This window comes from Lingula anatina, chromosome 2 (assembly GCF_051362555.1).
Source record: "Lingula anatina isolate TDL-2025a chromosome 2, LinAna3.0, whole genome shotgun sequence".
Lineage (NCBI taxonomy): Eukaryota > Metazoa > Brachiopoda > Lingulata > Lingulida > Lingulidae > Lingula > Lingula anatina.
The window spans coordinates 8,533,505-8,555,734 of NC_141768.1; the positions used below are offsets into that span (position 1 = coordinate 8,533,505).

A 22,230-nucleotide genomic window follows, 5' to 3' on the forward strand; every position below is an offset into this window, starting at 1 on the left:
TATTGCCAGATCAGCGTAGGGTTTTTTTTTTTACTTTAAATCAAAATTTGCCACACTTATTTATTTGTGCAACATTTAATGGAAAACTAAAGGAGCATGTGACTTCTGAGAAACTTCTAGGGGGTTAATTAGAATATGTAATGGCCAACTTGAAGAATGTATAAAGCTAGAAAGATTGAGAGCAGTAAACTTTCACTTTTAAGAAAAATAAAACAAACTACCTGTGGAAATGACTTTTTTTGCAATGCACATATATTCCTCTATCTAGGTTACTGCCCCACCGTATGGGAAAGCAGTCCAAAAGTCGATGAATTATATAAGTGTCAAGAACGTGCCGCTAGATTTAAACTGGCCCACTTAAAGAATAGGTTTGACAAAAGATATTATGCTGTACGCAGTGGATTGATACCTAAGTCCATGAGTGATTTATTCAGCAATGTAGTGTGTGATATTACAAAGAGAAACCCCATATCCACAACAGTTATACTTGTCTGGTGGCAAATATATTTTAATCAATGGATCTATTTGGAGCTCAGTACTTGTATGGAACAATCGTAACAGTGGCATTCGATTTCTTAAAAGTGGAGTTCTAAATCAGCCCATTTTAATTTTATCAAGTAGGACTATTGTTATTGTCATTGTTTTTAATTTATAAATGCTTTTTATTATTACCTTTGAAGTTTTTTTTAACTAACATCACGGGGGCATATAAAACTTTTCCTTATAAAATAACGTATGACTGTTTTTTACTACTAGAACTTCAAATACAACATATCGGATAATGTCTGTCCATATATATATATATATATATATATATATATATATATATATATATATATATATATATATATATAGTGATATAATCCTTTGATCTAGCATTGTATTCATATTAATTTCAGTGGAAACTTTGCATGGTGCTGACTGTATAGGGAGATACTACACGTGGCCCACCTGCCAGGACAACCCTGATGGTTATGGCTGTTTATGTGGACCCGGTTTCTACTGGAACACAAGGCTCTGTATATGTAAGTTTGTCTTTGCCTGTTCGCAAGACGGGATACTAGCGGTGTCCTAGGTCGCACCTGGCACTGTTTTCAAAAAAACGTTTTTTTTTTCAATATAACTCCGAAAGAGAGGTTTCGATTGCAATCAAACATTTGGACTGGAGAGATAGTTATATTCCTCAAATAAACCACCTTCTGGGGCATTGTCCTCACCACTTAAGACAGGATTTACGTGGTGCAACGAAACCGCCAACTTCCTAGAGTTAGCCTGAAAACGGATGCAGCCATAGATCCGTTAGACGCACGCCTTGTGTTTTAAACACAATAACGGATCAACATTAGACGACTGAGTCTGGAAAGTATTTTTGAGATGTACTAGTACTCAGACACAAACATCCCCTTATTTTGTGTTCGCCCTGCAACATATTCGATCGTACATGTTGCGGGAATTTTAATTGCTTCCTTCGGGAAAGTTCGCTATATCTGGAAAAGAAATTAAATTGACTGTTGACTGAAGCAGAGTCTACAGAGAACAGTTCATAGCCGGAACAAGGACGTTTTCGTAGCCCTCTGAATGGTGGTGTGTGGACATGGAGATATGACAATGCAGCAAGACATGATGATAGAATGACTTTACTTATCATATTTAAAATATGGTCTAATGACCCGCCATTAGGCCCTTGATTAATGTGCCATGTGCCATAGAAATGCAGATTTAAAATTACTTAAATATTTTGGTATTTTTAAGATTGTATATAACAGAGATGTGTATTCGGGGAACTCTCCGAGGATGGCCAGTTCAGTAAAGATGATTGATTTTTGCTCGCCTGCTTCTTGGATTTAAATCCTTTTTTCCGTCTTTGTATATTATGACGTAAAATTGCTGATGTGTTAGGAGCTATTTTTTATTTCTATAGATCGGTCTGGAAAACGTTATTTTGCAAGATAACTGTGGACTTTTGATTCAGTAGTTCATATTCGCAGCTATTCACATTTTTTTTTTAATTTAAAGCAAGAAAATGGCACACGCCTTAAAGCTTTTTCATTTTTTTCACTGTAATATATTTTATACGTATACATACTAGCCTCTAGACCAGTGATTTACATGTTAAGTGGTGTTCAGATTTTCTCTCCAGAGACCAAAGATCAATGGCAATTTGTTTATGGCTTTGTACAATAAGGGCGGTATGTAATTGCTCAGTTTGCATTACCCTGTTCATATCCATAGGTCGGCTGCCTTCAATAGTTGAATTAAGTTACCCTGAGTTTTAGAGGACTGATGATGACTTACGTCTTAAGGTACTGTACATATCGCCCCGAGTTTCAAGGAACTGACCTTCCAAAATAATATACTAAAGCTAATTGCTTGAGATTCAAGTGACTGACGATGGCAGATCTCAGTAACACATTTAGTTTCCGGAAATTCTAAGTCATTTTCTCCTCTTTCTCCGTCAATAACGAAAAGAAACAAGATACCCGACGTCTAAACCAAGGCCCAGTAAAGTGACTCTACATGTATTACAAACTAACCTATTTCTATGATTTACCATTCCTATCATATCAATACGGGAGTAATGCGCTCTTCAGCACATACGGAAACACGCCAAACATTTTGACTCAACAGAAAGAATGCAGGATAATAAGTTCTTTTAAAAAATATGCCTGTGTACTAATTTTGGCATGCGCAGACGCTATATATAGATGTATGTCCCAAGTACTAAAATACATGTTGTCAGGGTTTACAGCTGAATGCTGTAATTGTGGAATTTTTTATTGAGTGCCACAAAATTCTTTAACACGCCAAATTCTGTACAGTTAGATATTCGAATGAATATCGTTTTATGAAACACCATAAAACTCAATTTTTGATATGTTGCCTAAATTTGTTTCAGCCACATCTGTAAACTCGAGGTTTGAATTGAACGGTGACCACAACGACCGCCACACGTTGAAGAACGGATACGCCAAACTGGTGGGCAAAACCTTCCCGGATCTCATCCACCTGACGATAACGATGTGGGTACGAGTGCCAAACTCCACCACGGACGGGACTTTGCTCTCCTACAGCACACGGAACTATTCAAATCTCATACAAATTACAGCAGGGCGGACAGTGAAGTTCAGTTTGCATGGAGAGACCAGGGATACAGGCCTTATGCTGCAACACGGATTTTGGGTCCATTTGGCGTTCACATGGTCTGCCATAGGTTAGTATATTACCATGTTATTTTGACGCATAAAGGTGACCATACCCAGAAACTACGAGTCTTATATTCTTACTCTCAGGGTAAGAAAGTAAGTTATTTCCGGCAAAGATCAATGGGCAAATGTCCAAACTGAAACTGAATGTCTGGAAATTCAATTGCATTTTGATAATAACGTACATGTACCACTATTGAATGGCCCACTTCTAATGAATTCGTCAATGCTCATAAATTTATGTTAAAATGCATAATAGTATATAACATTTAATGATTTTGTTTTGACAATAAATCCCCGGTTGATCATTTTTGAAACATAAAGATGTAACAAACACGTGTGAACAAAGATATAAACAAACGGATGGTTTTTAATGGCAAGCTCGGTATTTTCTCTCACATGCATGTGTATTACCCGCCCTTTTCTATCTTGGGTCCGCAACCGTTATGCATAAACAAGGGGGTTGTTTTCACGATTTTGTATATGCAAAGGGCATGGATGGGTGGGTAGGGCTGTTGACGAGTCGGGGATTAACGGGTTCTTGAATTCACCTACAGTGTGATAAATACCGTATATGCGTTCAACATGCATATTTTGTAATATAATTTTCTAACAACAGCCAAAGTAAGATTATATATATTTTATCCTTTGAAGAATCCTATCGGACTATGGAACATATCCCGGTGTAACTAAACAGTTAGTAGCAAATATATATAAATACTATAGGCCTACGATTATAAACATGAAGAATAAAGCTGTTGAAAAGCTTATGATAATTGACTTCATTTGTGAAACCAAATGACGCTTCTTCACATCTTTACTCTTTTAGATGGCTCCTGGTTTGTCTATGAGAATGGCGCCAAAATATCACTTCCTTATATGGACACTGTTGGAAAACGTAAGCCTATTCTTCGTGGGGGTGACATGATCCTGGGCCAGTCTTATCTAGGTCAAAACGGTCACGTGCAGTACGACTCTCCCTTTATTGGTGACTTGAGTCACGTGAACATTTGGAAACAAGTCTTGTCGGAGGATGAAATACGAAAAGTGTACTCAGACTGTACTTTTACTCACTGTGGCACGGCAGTTCAATGGACAGAATTTCGTTTCGGCACACATGGGAATATCCATTTGCGGTGGCCTTCGGAAATTGTAGGTTAGTATCCTTTAACATGCACACAAAGACCCAAATGGTAATTAGTTTTTTTAATTGATTGATTCATCACTTGTAGGTTAGTATCTTTTAACGTGGTCACAAAGACTCAAATGATAATTGCCTTTTTAATTGATTGATTCATCACTTTATATCTTTATCAATCGAACTCACAGAAAAACAGCTAAAAGAAATTACCAATGCAAGACGTGTGTGAATACGGATAAAGACAAATGGATGGTTTCAAATTAATTGCAAGCACGGCATTTTCTCTCTCTAAATTGACATGTCTAGGCTAACGAAAAACTATTTTATCACACACCATCGATCAAGCTTGGCACAGATGATATCGATTTTGCCTCTAAATTCGAGCTAAAAGTCGTCACTTTTGACAAGTTGAAAAGTTTAGAACACGATAAGACGGGAAACATTTATCTCTCTCAAAAGTAGAGAGATAAATTATTCCAAAAAGCACTGGTCTATTCCGACAATAGATATGGCTCGCCGTTGTTCGATCTGAAATTTTTTGTACATACATAGAAATGCTATGTGACCATGGTGATAAATTTTTTACTGGGTTTTAGGGGTGTATTTCGGTGAAATGCGAGTACTTTCTCTAGGTATGCATGTCAAATACTCTTTTGCCACTCTTTTGCAATATATGCCTTGAATACCGTTTGCTGAAGCCCGAGGTGTTCTTGCATATATTACTCGGGTGACAGCGTATTATCTCACACATACATGTAGTTGACTAGTACAGATTGTCTTTTTGTATGTTTGTTTTGTTTCCTTCTATTTAATTAGCCATTTATTTTTCTATCCATAGTACGTTTCAAGGATTGTCACATATACGGCCTCAATGACCATGTGATTTTGTTCAGTAAGGACTGGTGGTGCGTATGTAAGGTTCGATTTTATACTCGCCGATCGAGAAGAATTAAGCAAGATGAGGCGCTGATTTCCAAACAGCTTTATTTCCTCTGCCTAAGTTCTCAAGTCCTAAGTGCCTTATTTACCCACCACCAGTCCTATTTTTACCCAGTTGTACATTAAATGTCTTACTGAAATATTACCTATGAACTAAAGATATTATCTGGTCTAACGAGACGAGTGTCATGAGAGGTGCGCGACGTATAAGGGGGCGTGGGGCATGCTAAGGGGCTCCACGCCGTGCCTTACACGAGTATGAAAGTACATATGCATTGAGCGACGATACAGCTTCTCCCAGACAAGCCATCCCCTCTTTTGACCTCCCCCCCCCAAAAAAAAAAAAACATTCATTGATGTTCAAACTCTGCCTTTCAGATCAGACGTGCTTCACAGACGTATGGGCTGCCGAGACTTGTGACGATCACTGTAGCTATGTTATAGGTATCCTATATCAATTAATTAATGAATGTATGTGCACGTGTTTGCGTGCGCGAGAGAGAAAGAGAAAGCTAGTTCGTGGATGAATTTGAATTTTTGCTATTTTGATCAAGTAAACTAATTATGCGCAAAAACCATACATTAATGAGATTAGTTTGTATTCTCCGGTCACGCTTTCGACGATTTTTATTAAAATAAATGCTTGAAAATGCATCGGCTAATAACTGGAGAATTACTTTTTGTAGGATAACCATGTAAAAAGAGGAGGGCATGAAGACATATTCTCAATGTATATTCTGTCATTTAGGTGCACAATGTAACGAAGAAATTGTAGAGAATATCCGCTGGTCTCGGACTCCTGCCGGGCATAACGTCAGCGTTCCATGTCCAGGTCGCGTGGACGACAGCGGCAACGCTACAGGTAAACTTAACTTCTACTTTGAAGAAGGGACTTGTAGCGTAGTTCAGATTTTAAATAATATGTACAGTGTACAAGTTACCACTCTTTTACTTCTTCGTTCTCTTTCTATCTATTTGTCTCCCCCTTTTTTCCTTCGCGCCTTGCTTTATACCATTATATTTTAGAATGGGTGTTTCATCTAAGCAAAATGTAAAGGTTATTGATGTCAAGTGCTAAAGACTTAATAAGATTAGCAGACCTGTATGTGTTGACCACGTCATTTCAGCATTTGCATACCGGTATTGCAACATTACAAACGACAACAAAGGTGTGTGGGGTGAGCCTCAGATAGATGAGTGCCTTTCCCAGAAACAACTGTCACTGAAGACAGAGGTAGGTGCTCAGCACGTGCTCTGTTGTAGCATGCACGCACGTGTATAAAATGATAATGCGCATCTGTGCGCACAAATTGTGTATAAGTGTAAAGGGGACGTTTAGAAAAAAAGTAAACATGTATTGTATTTTGATCCCGTCAAATTCAGTTTGTGTTGTAAACTCACTCTTTTTCAAACCGCGATTCAGCTTCATACTGGCTTAAGATGTCTTCCATCTTCCCAGATAGCAGAACTCCTTGGGCTTCCAAGCTTCGACGAAGATCGCATGTTTCACCTCGGAAATGCTCTACTGAACCACACTACGTATACTTCCTACACCAACCCGATCGACATTGCTGCCGAGATAGACTCACTAAATCTTTTGATTAAGGCTCAGGTAAGAATGATGTAAAAACGATGGAAGTATTTCAAATGTGATCGGACGCTTTCTGAATTTTGAAAATGGCAACCACTGGTACCTTGCCGATTCAAAGATGTTTGATTCCTTTCAGTTTTTCGGAATCGGAAGAATATGTTGTTGATTTACAGCGAAAAGCGTAAAATTGACCCAGCTTTACTTATTCATGTGAAATTGGATTGACTTAAAACGTCAGACCTTAAGCATATATAGTACATTCCAATCATGGCGGATGGTTTGAAATAAACTCAGAGTGGGTCAATAGCATAACGGTAGGCAAAAATATAGGTAACAAAATTCACCAAGGACGTTGGATCTGACAGTACATGTATGTAATATTTTGTTCGCTTTGGCACTATTTATGTGACTAATATCAATTTTACAAGTAATAAAACTGTGTGTTTATTTTTTGGATAATTTGAGTATCTCACTTGATCTTTATGTTAGGTAATTGGTATTATGATCATTACCTCAGTTTCCCCGATTTTGAATTTCTGAATGCAAAACACTTCTGAAAATCAAGCTGAAACCATGAACTTCGCCTGGGGCAACTGATTTCTATTTTTTACAATTATTCCTCTCGGCTCGACTACATTATCATATAAATTCAAACCTGGCTTGAAACACCTATTCCGATCATTCACCTCAAATAATCCCTTGGTATGCCTAATCACCAAGGAACAGTATCGTACGTGACAATAGGCCGAGGCAAAGCAAAGTTACACCACGTACCACATTGCTATTGGTGATGATGCTCAATTCAGTGGAAATACAAGTCAGGGAAAAAAACTTGAAATCATATTACGCATCGCAAAGTGTGAGAGTGAAGTGATCACATATTGACCGTGAATGCGTCTGTTTTTCAGGGGATCAATTTGCGCGATGTCGTCTGGAAGAGTGACATGTTGCACAGTTTTGCTAGAACCCTAGAGCTTTACCCATCTTTCGAGAAAACTATCGAGTTTACTAAGGTATTACTACCCCGGAAAAACATTGATGAGCATATTGATTGGTTTTCAACTGAGTAGTATGAATGTTTATATAGGCAAATATCGTGATTAATTATATTTGTTTAAGGTAATATGCACTCAGAATTCCGAGACTGTCAGTGATGGAAATGATGTATGGTGCATTGTTCATTTGTTTCTGGTTTATAAGAATTTTAGAATCGAGCATTTGCTTGTTATCAAACCAGTCGATTGTTAAAGATATTTTTGATAATAAGTTCAAGCCCATAAATTGGCGCAGTTATACCTTTATTTTATTGAATTGCAAATGACTGCAGATGTCCATTTCCCATTGTATCTCAATGTCTTGTAAAATATAGCACATGGACCAGTAGGTCCATTGCGCTCGGTGGACTCAGTAGCCTACGTCCATATTGACATGTGAGTAAATACATGTATAAAACACAACCACTGAATACTTTTTGTGTTTGGTAAATTTGCATAAAGCATTACTTCCCTGGTGCTGATTTCACCAGAAAGAAAATATTAGGGAATGTTCACAATTTTTCCAGTTGATATGCGGAATCGTAAACGACTTGGTGGCGACTAAGAACGACGCTGGATGGAGAGGTGTCCAGCCCCCTGGAGCCGAAGGGGAAGTCCTTATAGCGTCAGTGGAGAAGTTTACATCCCTGGTCGCCAAGACTCTTATATATCACGTCAAGCACAAACACATCGGATCAGAGGAAGCCACAGTCAGTGCCTTATATGATAATATAGGTAGGGGGCGTGCGAACACGTTCGCAAGAGTGGTCCAAATGGCGTTGGTATGAACCGAAATTGAAAGATAACGTTTGAATTGGTCAAACATGTCTAAAATGGCCCAACAAAAGATCATGCAAATGAACTTACTGGGTGTTTAGTTTTCTGAGGCACAATGGGAGACTATATGTAATCCTGCCTTCACACTAGTGCACTATGCTAAATTTGATTACAGTTTCTGCTGAATCACTGCACATGTATGGTTGATGTAACATAGGATAGGGGCCTATAGATTATGTTTAGCGACTGATTTTTGTTCAAATTTAAGACATCTAATGGTCAGTTTTCTGTAAATTCCAAGCATTCTTCAATACATTTCCATTATGCATGTATTTCCGCTTTTTTCATTACAATTAGAAAACATTATCTGTTAGATAATTCTTGGATCAAAGGATTTGTATTAAGTTACACCAAGTCACAAGAATTTTGTCACAATAACATCATCAGGGTGAATGCCTAAAAGAGCAAAATTTTGTTTCAAAATAAACGGTTATTATCACTAAAACATTAGTGACAATAAATGTGAATATACAAAGCGCATTCTCAAAATCTTTCAGCTGTGAAAGTCCGCGTGTTTTTGAGGGACAGATTTATGGGGTTTGCCTTTCCTGATCACACGGACACGTTTGCATTGGAGATGTCAGACGACATTGGAACTTTGGCGCTCACCAAAGAAGCAATAACAGAACTTAATGAGACTATTCCAAGTAAGTTACTGTCGGATCCGAGATTTCAATAAAATGGAATTTATTAATTAATTTCATAACACTATCATCGCTAACGTGGAAGGCATTTTGCATTGTTTCTGTTCTGGGGGGGGGGGGGGGGGTTATCTTCGCACTGTGATTAATATTTCCTGAACTATAAATTGCAACGAGTTTACAATGATCTTACAGAAAAGGGGTGAACGAGAGAATGTTTCGTGTGATGCTTTATGAATTGTAATTTACCTGTGAGACCATTAATAGGTCAACATCATATAACATATTCTTTACGAAAATAGATTTTTAGTATTTTTTAACATAAACGAAATAATGTCTTTCACGCCATTATTCTCGTCGGTTGCTTTTTCATATCCGTTTTCTTTTCAGATTTATTTGCCATTGCTTCAGTTCGTTTTTCCAATATGGCGCGTTTGCTGCCAAATCATAATATCACAATGTAAGTTTTGATGGAAGATATTTTATTCATATGAAATAAAATAAGAATGATTAGAGCATATTGTAATCGTAATTTGTAATGGATGAAACTGCTCTTTCAAGGTAGTTGTACTTGAAAATTATGATTTATCCAACTGTTCCTGACGTCAATTTGCAAAAGCCCAACAATATGATAAATATAAGTTTTTTGTTTGTCCTTTCAGAAAGAGCAAAAGGGACAACGTAAACTCGGTAGTTTATTCATTGAACGTTTATTTTGAAAATGACAGAAATTTGAGCTCAACCAATCTTTCCAGCCCCGTGAAGCTTTACTTGCCTTATACAGATGTAAGTACAACTTTGCCAGAGCAAGGCCGTTACATAGCACCTTTTCAAGGTTTGGGAATAAAAATGCGTGGTCCCTGTAGTCCCGTTTATAGGAAGAGATCAATTTTAATTTCCTCAAGACACATTAATTATTTAGAACATTCCCCGAACCTTCCTAAGAACAGTCGCATAGAAGTTAACTTGTTAAACATCCCTTTTATTACGCATCATGCTTTGAGGCGAATCTCACTTGCTATACAGTATTGCATACATGTACTTTTCAAAACCATGCTGCGTATGTTGCCTCTATAGGGATTTTCTACAGATTTGTTCTACTTGCAAAGTGGAACGTGCATGTGATCTTTAATGAAATACTGTTTTTCTTTTCCTACACAGGATTTTAATATATCCAATCCAGATTGTGTGATGTTACGGCACAGGGAAGGGTACGTAACCGCTTTGAAGCAGATTCGGTTAATTCTCATTTTCGATCCAAAATATTCCCCTTTGAATGAGTATCCTTAAGAAACCAAAGCAAGTGCTTGGTGCAGAAATACTCCTCTGGTTTTAAATGGGAGGTTGAATGTGATAATTTCAACCATATGTTACATCGAAATAATTGTAATTTGACCGCACCAGTGAGATCATGTTATCAAAAGAGGAATGATCTAATATTTCAGTGTTTGATGGATTCGTTTTCGTTGGACTCTTACAGTAGACATTATTTAAGCATCATTCACAAAAGGTAAAAAGGTTGTTGTTAATTTCATTTTCCATTCAGGACTAGACAATGGCGATGGTCTAGTGGCAGGGGAGATTGTTATGTGATCAGAAACGATAGCAGTTATGCCACTTGCGGGTGCTACAGACTGGGGACATACGCTGTAACCACGGACATGTTCAACGTTGACGTGAGTTAAATTAAATTGAACATCAATAACCACGGCGTGTAAGTTCCAAAGGTTTTAGCTAAGAACGTGAAAATTGTGTTTTTAACATTTCTTACTTAGTGATAACTCGATGCTGCCGTCAAAATTCTACAAGGTCTACATGTACATGTTGAAATAGCAATGTGGTTTCTTTTATGGCCCAAACGTATTTTAATATTAAAATTGATGAATGTGCTAAAAGAGTCTTTTTCGTGTGAAGTCACTTTTGTGTCAATTGCTTCCAGTACTTTATTTCATCAGATCTAATAAATAACTTATCTATTATTAGTGGGACAGAGGCGAGCACCCCCCACATCTGATGACCACGCCATCGTACGTGGGCTGCGCTATGTCCACGGTGCTGTGCCTTGGCTCTGCTGTCATGCTCATATACCTAAGGTACGGGTACAAGACTGGAGCCACACGTACCCCTTGCCTCAGAAGCTCCCCCTTTTTGTTTCATGCGTTACAATGTACATAGAACAATACAATTTTTCTGTCCTTTGCTTGAGTCCCCTACCTGTGCTTCCCCTTTTATGAAAATCCTGGAGTAGACGATCATAAGGAAGGTTTGCAGTACTGTGAACATGAGTTAACAACGTTGATTATATTTTTTTTAGATTCAAATATTTTAACATATATAATATTGAGTACTTGCACATATCTTGATGTGTATAGACTAACGGTAGATGTCGTTGTTGGTAGATTATTGATGATGCACTGCATAGACCTGGGCACAATCTAAATAGTTTCACAGAATGTTTGTACTAATCGGTGGACAACTCTGTAACGTTGGTTTACTATAAAATCCAAGAGAAAATATTTATAAAGGAAAGGAAAAACTAGCTCTTTCTCTCGTAAATCAGAACTAAATATTCCAAGTGTCTAACAAGTGTTTCCTTAATTTCTGAATATACGTAATTGATATCATTTTTATGAAATCTCCTTTTTCAGAACGTCCTCCCCTTCTGCAGCCATCCACAAAAACTTTGGATTTTCCATCTCGTTGTGCCAGTTGATCTTCATGGTTGGCGTAACTCAAACAAGCAATAAGGTGGGTGTGTCAAGAGTTAAAATGATAACAATGTTGACATAATAATAATAATAATAATAATAAAATGTCAAGATTTTCAACAGGTTACAATATCCTGTATACCTATAAATATGTAAAACTTGAACTGGCCTTTGATGGGCTTGGAAATTTTGGTAAAAGTACCTGATAGGTTCATGTTTTGGAACATCACAGTATTGTGTCACAGTTTTGTTTGCACTTTGGTCCGTTTAGTTGAATGCTCGTAACATTTTCTATGACCACGTTAAGATTCAAACATCGTACCAGCTGGATCGATCCAACTCTGCTAGTTAATTAGTTAATAACCCCCCTAGCAACTCAAGGAGGCGTGTCAGACATTTAACCCGATTACAGCGACTACCCCCAGGGAAAATTACCTGTAGAGTTGGGTCGATCCAGCTAGCACAACGGGTCTTCTGAACGCCCATCATGTTAAGCACAACCACAGGTAATTTTTTGTCTCAACTAACACAATGAACAACATTTAAAATGCGTCAGTCACAACTAACACATTTGTTACCGGACTCTTGTCATTTCAGACTGTATGCCACGTATTTGCCGTTCTCTTCCATTACTTTTTCCTCACAACGTTTTCGTGGATGATGAACGAGGCCTTCAATTTGTATATCAAAATAACATACGCAGCTCACTCGCACGGTCCTGTGAGCGAATCTGGCTCCATCTGGCGGTATTATATTTTGGGCTGGGGTAAGAAATAAACAATATCTGGTCTTATTTTGCTGAAATCTAAATACAACAAAACAGCAAGTTCCAATGCGCTCTCCGTGCTATTTTCTTAATAAAGGATTTAATGTGATGCCAGGCAGTGACTCTTGAAATTGCCTTGATGAAAATTTTGTTCGATGAGCCATTAATAAGGAATAATGCCAATAAAGAACTAATATGACCCCTTCAATAGACATGTCTTGTCGTTCCTTTCAGTTGTTCCCGGGGCCTTGGTCGGTGCACTGGTGGGCTCACACGGAGACAGCTATTATGCAGCAGACATGTAAGACACGCTCCCTTTATACTATAGTACTAGCTAAGAAACCTTAAAGTACTATACTTTAGTATTTATTACTTAAGGTGTTGTGGCCTCTTATGTTGGTATATGCGAAATTCTACTACCGTCATTATACTGTGGTAATAATGATTTAACTGTAAGTGCTTTTAATTTCACAACCATTGGATGATGCACATATGTTACTGTTGATCAAGAAGCCTATGTATTCATGTATTTTAGGTGTTGGATCAGGTGGGATTTGGTATGGTTTTTCATTGGTCCAGTAATTGCTATACAAGCGGTAAGTTATATAATAAATGCATATCTACTTATATTCCCATGTGTGTGTGTGTGTGTGTGTGTGTGTGTGTGTGTGTGTGTGTGTGTGTGTGTGATCCCCTTTGTAGCATATGTTCATCCATATATTGAAAAAGAAATATTGGAATTGAAGTATTGAATTTATCACACATATATTAACTAAAATACTTTAGGAAATGCCGGCTATAAGAAATCTTTTGAAATCTCTGTGGCCAAAAAGACTCAGGAGAAAAATGTGCTGTTCGTCAGTCGATTTTTCCGTCTCCTTTTGTCTTCATATATCTTTCATAAACTTCCTGAACTTGTTATGCGCTTTAGTGCAACCAAGCCACTTTTGTCATTTAATTTCGCAAAATGAGAGAAATAGAATACATAATTTCCATCTAATTCTGTCGTTCTCCTTTTTCCAATTCACTTATTGATCAGAAATCTATTATCAGATATCTCAGAATAAGTCTTAAATATTTTTTTCACTCATTAGGTGGGGAAAACGAGATGTTGCGTTTTCCTAACAACGTACAAGTCTGTCTCTCTTGTGATAGAAATGTCATAAGAAGGAACACCGTAAAGCACGCTAGAGCGAAATAAACAAAATCACGGAAAATTACAATGCTCGTTTACTTATGTTTTTCAGGTGTCAATCCTTGTTTTAATATTCACAGCCAAAGAATATCACGAAAGTTCATATACGAAGAACGAGAAAGCTAATAAGATATTAGTGTAAGAGTTTGTTCAATAAGTTGATAAGGTGCAAATATTCAATAGTTGTAATATTGTGTGTATTGCAACTGGTGTGTTAAAAATATTTCTTCCAAGGAAAATTTTGATGTGTGATAAATTTTTCTTCCTATAAAGATTTTGGTGACGATTGGCACACTTCCACGGCATTCTAATCTTTTTAATACTAGAAAAAATATTAAAACATTTATTCATAACTCTTTTATTGCCGGTTTTTTTGTTTTACAGTTTCGAAACTCCATACATCCTGCTTCATTTTCATATTAAGTTGTAATCACTGCACATTTCAGCAATCACACAAAAGCCGTGTGGACCCAAGTAGTTTTACTTACCGTGGTGTGGACTTTTGCATTCCTCTCTCTCAAAATGAGAGGGCCAATACTGAAATACTTGTACGCCTTACTCAACTTTCTGCAGGTGAGTATACCCTGTTCGGAGAAGTGATGTCATTATTAATGTCATTAATTTATTCATTTAATTTTGTGAGGGAATATACATTTGGTTGGAAGGGATATCTGGTCCATAAACCCGTATTGAAATACGAATTAAGAATGAAATCTTAAGTTAAGGGAAGCCACAAATGTCTTATTGAGAAGCAGTTCAGACTGCGAATATCATCAAAAGTATGCCTAATCATCATGGTACACTGGGGGATTTATACAGTAGTTACGATTTCACGCGTTACTGTTTACGTTAACTTTGCCGTCTAAACGTGGATATTTTACAAATAATACGTTGACGGAGGCACTGTTATTTTAATGTCAGTATTGAATTACTTTCCACACCAGTATATAAACGTCTCTATGTGCAAATGTATAACATTTGGTTTACGAATGTTCTGGTATATCTTTATGTGTCAATAATCTATTACAATTGCCAAAAGAAAAATACCCAAGCGCAATTTCCAGTTTTGTATTAATTTTTTCCGTAAAATATGCAGCATTCAAATTTGTTGGCAAAGAAGTTGATAAATCCCGCCAACCAACCCCCACCCAGTTTTGATCGTTTTTGTTTTGATGCTGCAGCAATGTTTTTAGTGTGCATTACATAAAGATCTTTTTTTTGTGTGTGCAAAGTTTTATTCCATTGATTATCCGTTGCAAATGGCATGATTGTAATTACACGAACTAAAAGCGCTGCAATACGCTATCGTACAAGGAATCGTCATTTTCAAGGCGACGTCCTCCTATAAAGACTCCCAGAGGGAATCTTACGACTCAAACAATCGATGACTTATGTCACCCTCGTTCAATTTTAACCGTCATTACAGAATGAGAAAATGCAGAACAAATGTGTTCTCTGTAACAAGAAGCCCATACGCATATTTTGCATACAAATGACCGCCGTTTCCCGACGATATCTCAATAGATACCCGCACCAGGCGTAACATAAGGTGCCATTAGGCAAATATAAATTAATATTGCGTATAATGATCATTTTGTGAAATCTAACGAGACAGCAATGAAGATAGATGATGATAGAGCAGCTGAACGCTGTAAGAAAACACGGGTTTCAACGCCGTGGAATTTTCATTCGCCATGAAATTAACAGTCGAAATGAGAATAGACCGAATCAAGGGTGATCGTTATAGAGCTGTGATGTTCGCTCCGGGAGTCTCGTAGCCTTCTTCAACCACGCCCCCTTGCAATCTGTATACCACGATGAGTCATTAGTCAACATCAATATGGTAAACCCAGTAATAGATTTTGAAGTTTTTTCCTCAAAATTATGCCTTTTATCAAAAGTACAAATGTAAATATTTCGGTGATTAAGGAGAAATGAAAAATTAATCAAATAAAGAATGTGTTGAGGACTTCTTAAATTGATTAACTAGAGAAATGGGATCAGCATAATGATTAGAGTTGAAATCCATAAAAACTATTTCATCAATTGATATTTTGTTTTAATAGATTGAACCAGAATAAAAGCTAAAACATAGAAAAATTAATATATTTTTTCTAGTATAAGAATTGTTTTTGTCCCGTGTGGTTCGATTGCAATATTGTATTTTAGTATTGTGTCGAAGTAGCTTCCTGTTGATGACAATATTAATCAATTTTTCATTGCTTTTAGGGATCGTTTTTCTTGGTATTTTATTTTTTGCTGAATGAAGAGGTAAGTGCCCCAACTACAGTCCATGATTTAAGAGAGAGAGAGAGAGAGAGAGAGAGAGAGAGAGGGTCAGTCTATCATTTGTGTAAAGTAAAGTGTCATCTACGCACATGTAGTGCACCAAGGTGTGGTCATGAGTGAAGAAAAAGTGTTAGAAAAAATCGAGTGCATTCGGTCAATCATCGGAGTAGATAAATGTATTAAGAAATCCACAATGTCATTTGTGACATATTCGCGGACTTTGCCATGGGTAAAATGAGATCAGAAAGATCGTGGGGGTTCAAATCAACGCCGAATCACGGCGCTGGCTCAAAATAAATTGACATATGAAAATTGGTCAAATTTGGTTATCCAGTAAATAACCTAGGCAACAAGTTCGCAGAAGATAGAAATTCGATGAAATGCAAAAATATTTTCTACATCAATTCAACACTGTCAGTCAAGCAGAAAATCACCTCTCTGATGTACTATTTGATGGGCCTCTTTTTTTTTTCTCTAACATGTCAAAGCATCAGCTGGTCACCTGTGACTTAAAAAAATAACAAATGAAAAAATACGATGTTGGATAAACGGTCAGCATCTTGATGAATTTATTAAAATGTAAATGTGAAAAAAAAAACACAATCTGCAACGAACTTTGACTACTGGAAGAGTGCTCAACAAGTCCTGCCGCTGGGCTTCCTCGTGCACTTTGAAGCGGCAGATGGTGCAAGAGGACAATTGCTAGATTAAGTATTAATTTACCGAACAAATTAAAAAGCACATTGAGAATTTGCCATTGAAACACGAGAACTCATCCGAGAGGACCATCAAACGATCTTAGTGTAATTTTTCTGACTGATTAATTGAACGTCCTTTCATTGTATTCCTCACAACTACTATTGTCACAGATGCCAGACAAGAAAATTAAATCTCTTTCACGAAGTCGTTTCGCCAAGATACAACGTGAATGACTGATTACTTACGCTATTTGTTTATTAAGATATTAAGGGCACATGGAAAGACACACTCGCTGTTTTGCAGTCGACTTTAACAAGTAAGCCTATGCACCTTGCCCAACTAGGTAGGCCTACAGACTACACAACGTCATTTCGATACCAAAACAGCATTTCGACGTCGGCATGAGGCTTAGTGCCTCCTGAGATGTCACTTAATATATGTACTTCTGAGAAAAGAGGATACAGGTGCACGTGGTTAACCGTTACCAGTTTTAATAAGGAAAACGAATACCATGAAGGTACAAAAAGAGCAGTCATTCGTCAACTGTTTTATTACCTGAGCATTTTGGTAATTACATACAACAACACAGCGTTTTGCTTGCTTACATGCCAATGCAAACATTACGAATAGATTTTTCCTCTTTCAAACCCTCTGTCCAAGACAATGGTTTTCATATCAAGTTCTTGCTCAAAAATTGCCCTCTCCCTCTACAAACCCTCGCAATCGCCATCACCTTCTCAAAAATCTTTGGTATTATGGAATATGTGTTTAGGGATTAAATTCTGATTGGTATATATTATTTGTCTTAGGTACGAAGTTACTACAGGGAACGACGTCGACGTAAAAACCTGGCCATGCAGGGGTATGATACTTCACCGCGCCCTTCAGTGGACTCCCTTCGCTCAGAACAAATGGGATCAGAACCGGTAAGTAGTGGGGTCCATGCCGTGTGAGACTAGTCGGAAGAGTAGGCCTACATGCGCGCATATAGATTATTATTATTATTATTATTTACTTATTTATTTATTTATTCGTTTTTTTGTTTGTATTTTTCTACTGTTCTGTTTGTTTGACTTTAAAAACTCAAACGGATAAGGCTGTAGAGCTCGAATAAAAAGTTCACTTTTGCTCCTGACGAAAAAAATGGCCCGTATCATTTGCATTAGGACTGACAGGTGTGCTATTCACCAACTCTGCTTAAATTGGGATGTGGGCACTATCAATATGTACGATGTTCTTGTCCTTTTTGTCCCCAGTATCATCCAAGCCAGCACACCAGGTTGATACCACCCTGTTGATACGAAGTGACAGCGTGGTAACAACGTGGAAGCTACGGTGTCTAAACTTGACGTAATTATTGGGATGAAAACGACTATTTGAGAAAATAGCAATTCGACCTAGCAGATTGAAGTATTATAGTCGGCCCAAGAAGACGTTATTTCGACGTCCATGCTCACGACTAGTTTGTTAGTTTGTTCACGTCTGCCGTCCAAATACCGTCTAAATGACGTGTGTGTGTGTGTGTGTGTGTGTGTACGTGTGTAACGAAGCTTGACTGCATTTTCCTCTAAATGTAACCTTTATTTTAAGGGTGTCTGATCATATGTGTAATATACTGAAAATTATGAGCATTAAAAATAAACATTTTGAATTATATTTCTCGTCATTAGGACACAGACGCTGGTCCGTCCCAGCCAAACCACACCAAGACCTCACCGGTAGAGCACAGAAAGGGCAACCGAGTGCGGTACAAACTGGATTACGGAACAGACGCGGGCTCGGACTGTGAAGAAATGATAACCACTGTCTGAAATTATTATTACTAAAGCTCTGGACCCTTAAACTGCTCTCCGATCGCCACTCTCCTATTCTCTAAACTTGGTGGAAAGGAATTGAGTAAATATAACGTGTAGGAGAAAGAGGAGAAAATGAAGATATTTAATGTTTGAGAACTCTGTACGTTTAAACTCTCCGTAGTATTATGTTTTTTATATCCTTCATGCCTGAAGAGTTAACACGGACTAAATAGAATCATTGGTAAATAATGCACAGAGCAAGGATAAATACATGTATGTATCTGGACCTGATTTCCTTGTGCTTTTTAATGATACAGTACTAGTAGACGGAGAAAAAAGTGCGATTTTTATCGTATGAACCGAGCAAAGGCATGCGTTTTTCATTCCTTTGAGAGATCCCTCGAGGGAACTATAACACTTTATTTTCCAAGGAATTCCTCTAAGAAAGTCATTAGTCTAATTTAATGCTGATAATAACTCCAAATGTGCCAAATGAAAGCAAAAAAGCATTGTTTTGATGTCCAGACGTTGATAACCTTGACGAAAAATGTAGAGATACGCTTATTGTATAAGTAAGCTACGTTATTAATGGGAGAGAAGCTTTTTAAGAACCTCATATTGGTGCATTGGTATCGTGGAGAAATTAAGCTGTTATTTATATGAACAATGCACCAGGTGATTTTGTGGAAAAAATTACACTGAGAATAAAGCAATATAAAGATACCCTTTTTTCTCATATTGTGAACAGAAATTATGCCCCATTAACTAGAAAGAGAGAACAATCGATTTGATTAGCTGGCGTCTGTTTTCAGTGACTTGGGAAAACCGTCCAAAATTAATTTTGTTGCAAAAACAACCAAATGAGCAAAAGGTCACTAATTGTGTTTTTCCAAAAGTGAAGAAAATTGTCATTCGGAAGGAAAATATTGGACACTAAAATCGTGTTAATCCTAATACAACTCCTATTTTCCCATTATTTCGCTTGGTTGAATGAAACAAAATTTGAAATAACATTAGAAATAGAAAACGTCAGTGAGATCGAGTTTTTCAAATATCTGACATATATTGACATTACTTCAGACATATCTATTTTGTCTGAATACCAATATATAAAACGAGTTGTAAAATAAATTGAATTTCTTTATGTCTTCTTTTATCATTTTTTCGTCTTGGGCAACGTTTGCTATTAATTTGCGTATAATTAAAAAAGAATTGAAAAGATGAACGACAGACGCAGAAGGTGGCGGGGAGGTCTGGTGTTGACATTTGCCCCCTGAATCGTCTTTTAATGGCAAAAACGTCAAATAAGGACACATTATTTTGTCTATGTTCATGTTTTGGTTTCAAATATCATTGCACTGTTTTCAGATAACCATATTAAGATAATTATATCAAGTCACAAACTAAGAAGACGGATGACGTTGATGCCAATGACAGATACGGAAATTAGGAATGGTTTTATCTAGTAGTTGACTTCCTAGAAAACCGCTGCCAACCTAAATATCACATTTGATTTGTTCTTTCCTAGTTTCTTTGAAAGAAAAAAAAACCTTCGAAATGATTTCGGTCAATCATGGTCTGTGTTGTCTTTGATTATTAAATGTATCTTTAACAAGTGAACACTCCTACAAAGATGGCATGCAGACAGTTCATTTATTTCTTTTGTTGGGTGACATATGAAGTGATGTTTTACTGTACACACGATGAAAACCCTAGTTTTGTTTTCATTATATAATTATAGCTAATGCCAATCTATATATTCATATATCAGACGGAAACTGTTACCAGCGACCAAGTCAAGATTTGGCAGGTGGGCCTCACAGTTCTAAGTCACACTTTTCAAAGACAGTAAGATCAAAGATCCAAACATCAGGGAAATTGAATTAGCAATACTCTTCACACTGTAGCACATGAATACAAACGCAACACTCTACTTGATATAATACTAGGATAACAATAGAAGAGCAATTGAGACTCTTAAAAGTATCCACAGCGCGTGCGACCGTTTAGCGTACAATGCACTGGTCTTTTAATTTAAAAGTTAAGACCATCGCCGACTCTTAAACGTTGGATCTTTTATCAGTGACTCCGTGTGACCCCTATTAACTGTTTGACTACGTCTGTAGGCCAAATCTCCCAAATTGATACGAAAAAACAGACGAGGATTGGGTCCAAAGAGACCGAACAATATTTCCATGATAATCTCCGACTGCTTTTCTGCAAGGCTTCGGGATGAGAATTGTGCAAATGCTTGGAAGTGTACTTAATCATCTGAATTCTCTAGATGCAATCCCAGGTCTTCTATTAATATTAATTTTCATCAGTTTACTTGCTGAAGATAAAATTGAGCTCTTTTTAATTCGCCTTTCTATGTTCTGCGCCAGACGTTCCCCTAACACAGAGGAATTCCGGAATCAATGTATATAAGATCGCTTTCCAATTTCATCTATTGATAGAGTTCCTGCAAGGGTCGCCGCTCCTAAAATTGTATTAGACCCTACATAAAATTTCATCAGCAGAGGGAAAAAAAGATCCCGCTCCGGCTAGGTATTAGAAAAATCGATACAGGTTTGAGGAAAAGCATATTTCTCTAATGGCCAGAATCTTTTGAATTGCACCGCACTCCGCTGCGCAGAGGCTTATCCCCCAACAATTGGCTCTCTGGCGCTCTTTTCAATGACAGATGGTCAAAGAGAGATGAAAAGACCTCAGCTAATATTTCATATATTCAAGTAGCTCCCTTGCTGCTAAATAATAGACATTACTCACGAGATAGACTTGTTAGTTAAATGGGTAAATATGCTCGGCTGCATCTCTACAAGTGAAGGAGATGGGCATATGCTGCTTACATGGATGAGTGAGCTAATATGTAAGGCGAATTCTTCGTTCATCTGTTCTCAGTCTGAGAAGCATGAAAAAAAAAAAAACAGAAAAAAGGGGTTAGAACCACGATAGTTTCTTCGTGTTTTCTCTGACGCCCATCATCATGATTATGCATCCAAGAAGCGGAGCGATTTCCCTTATGTATAGGCTAAACTAATGAAACTTTTTGTTTTCAATGAAGTCAATGATACACCATTTGAAGTAAATTTGTCTTTTTGCTTTCCGCAAAAATAAGTTGTCAGTGGGGCTCTCTGTGTGGTAAATTATACTTTATTCATATAGCACACGCGTCTTTTCGCGGCATCTGGTCCGTCTCATCCTTTGTCAGTGGAAATCATATCCGTATTGTATCAGGTTATTAGCTAATTTTCAAGCATAAGTGACGACCAATCAAAAGGCGAGAAAATATCATAATTGAAGAGATTCTCTTGTTATGGTGAGCCTGAAGAACTGAAGTGCGCATGGACGGGGCTATTTAAAGCCTTTCACTTTGTTCAAGGAAGAACAT

At 37.3% G+C, this 22,230-nt stretch overlaps 1 protein-coding gene across 4 annotated transcripts in view; it reads left to right on the plus strand.

The window, feature by feature from the left end:
* LOC106181684 (adhesion G protein-coupled receptor L2-like) overlaps positions 1 to 19,968 on the plus strand; it is a 29,323-nt gene extending 9,355 nt beyond the window's left edge. For 2 of the 4 annotated variants that reach the window (XM_087004820.1, XM_087004821.1), the window contains exons 3-26: positions 900 to 1,025; positions 2,897 to 3,211; positions 4,033 to 4,359; positions 5,662 to 5,727; positions 6,032 to 6,145; positions 6,411 to 6,517; positions 6,743 to 6,895; positions 7,783 to 7,887; positions 8,436 to 8,643; positions 9,243 to 9,392; positions 9,777 to 9,846; positions 10,049 to 10,172; positions 10,548 to 10,597; positions 10,933 to 11,062; positions 11,370 to 11,479; positions 12,035 to 12,134; positions 12,692 to 12,860; positions 13,095 to 13,161; positions 13,396 to 13,456; positions 14,108 to 14,193; positions 14,502 to 14,628; positions 16,285 to 16,326; positions 17,853 to 17,969; positions 18,714 to 19,967. In XM_087004820.1, the coding sequence (XP_086860946.1) occupies positions 900 to 1,025; positions 2,897 to 3,211; positions 4,033 to 4,359; positions 5,662 to 5,727; positions 6,032 to 6,145; positions 6,411 to 6,517; positions 6,743 to 6,895; positions 7,783 to 7,887; positions 8,436 to 8,643; positions 9,243 to 9,392; positions 9,777 to 9,846; positions 10,049 to 10,172; positions 10,548 to 10,597; positions 10,933 to 11,062; positions 11,370 to 11,479; positions 12,035 to 12,134; positions 12,692 to 12,860; positions 13,095 to 13,161; positions 13,396 to 13,456; positions 14,108 to 14,193; positions 14,502 to 14,628; positions 16,285 to 16,326; positions 17,853 to 17,969; positions 18,714 to 18,854 (3,065 nt within the window). In that variant the 3' untranslated portion in view covers positions 18,855 to 19,967. Of the gene's footprint in view, positions 1 to 899; positions 1,026 to 2,896; positions 3,212 to 4,032; positions 4,360 to 5,661; positions 5,728 to 6,031; positions 6,146 to 6,410; positions 6,518 to 6,742; positions 6,896 to 7,782; positions 7,888 to 8,435; positions 8,644 to 9,242; positions 9,393 to 9,776; positions 9,847 to 10,048; positions 10,173 to 10,547; positions 10,598 to 10,932; positions 11,063 to 11,369; positions 11,480 to 12,034; positions 12,135 to 12,691; positions 12,861 to 13,094; positions 13,162 to 13,395; positions 13,457 to 14,107; positions 14,194 to 14,501; positions 14,629 to 16,284; positions 16,327 to 17,852; positions 17,970 to 18,713 lie in introns of all 4 variants that reach the window. The other 2 variants (XM_087004822.1, XM_087004823.1) reach the window with 2 other exon arrangements.
* The last annotated feature ends 2,262 nt before the right edge of the window (positions 19,969 to 22,230 follow it).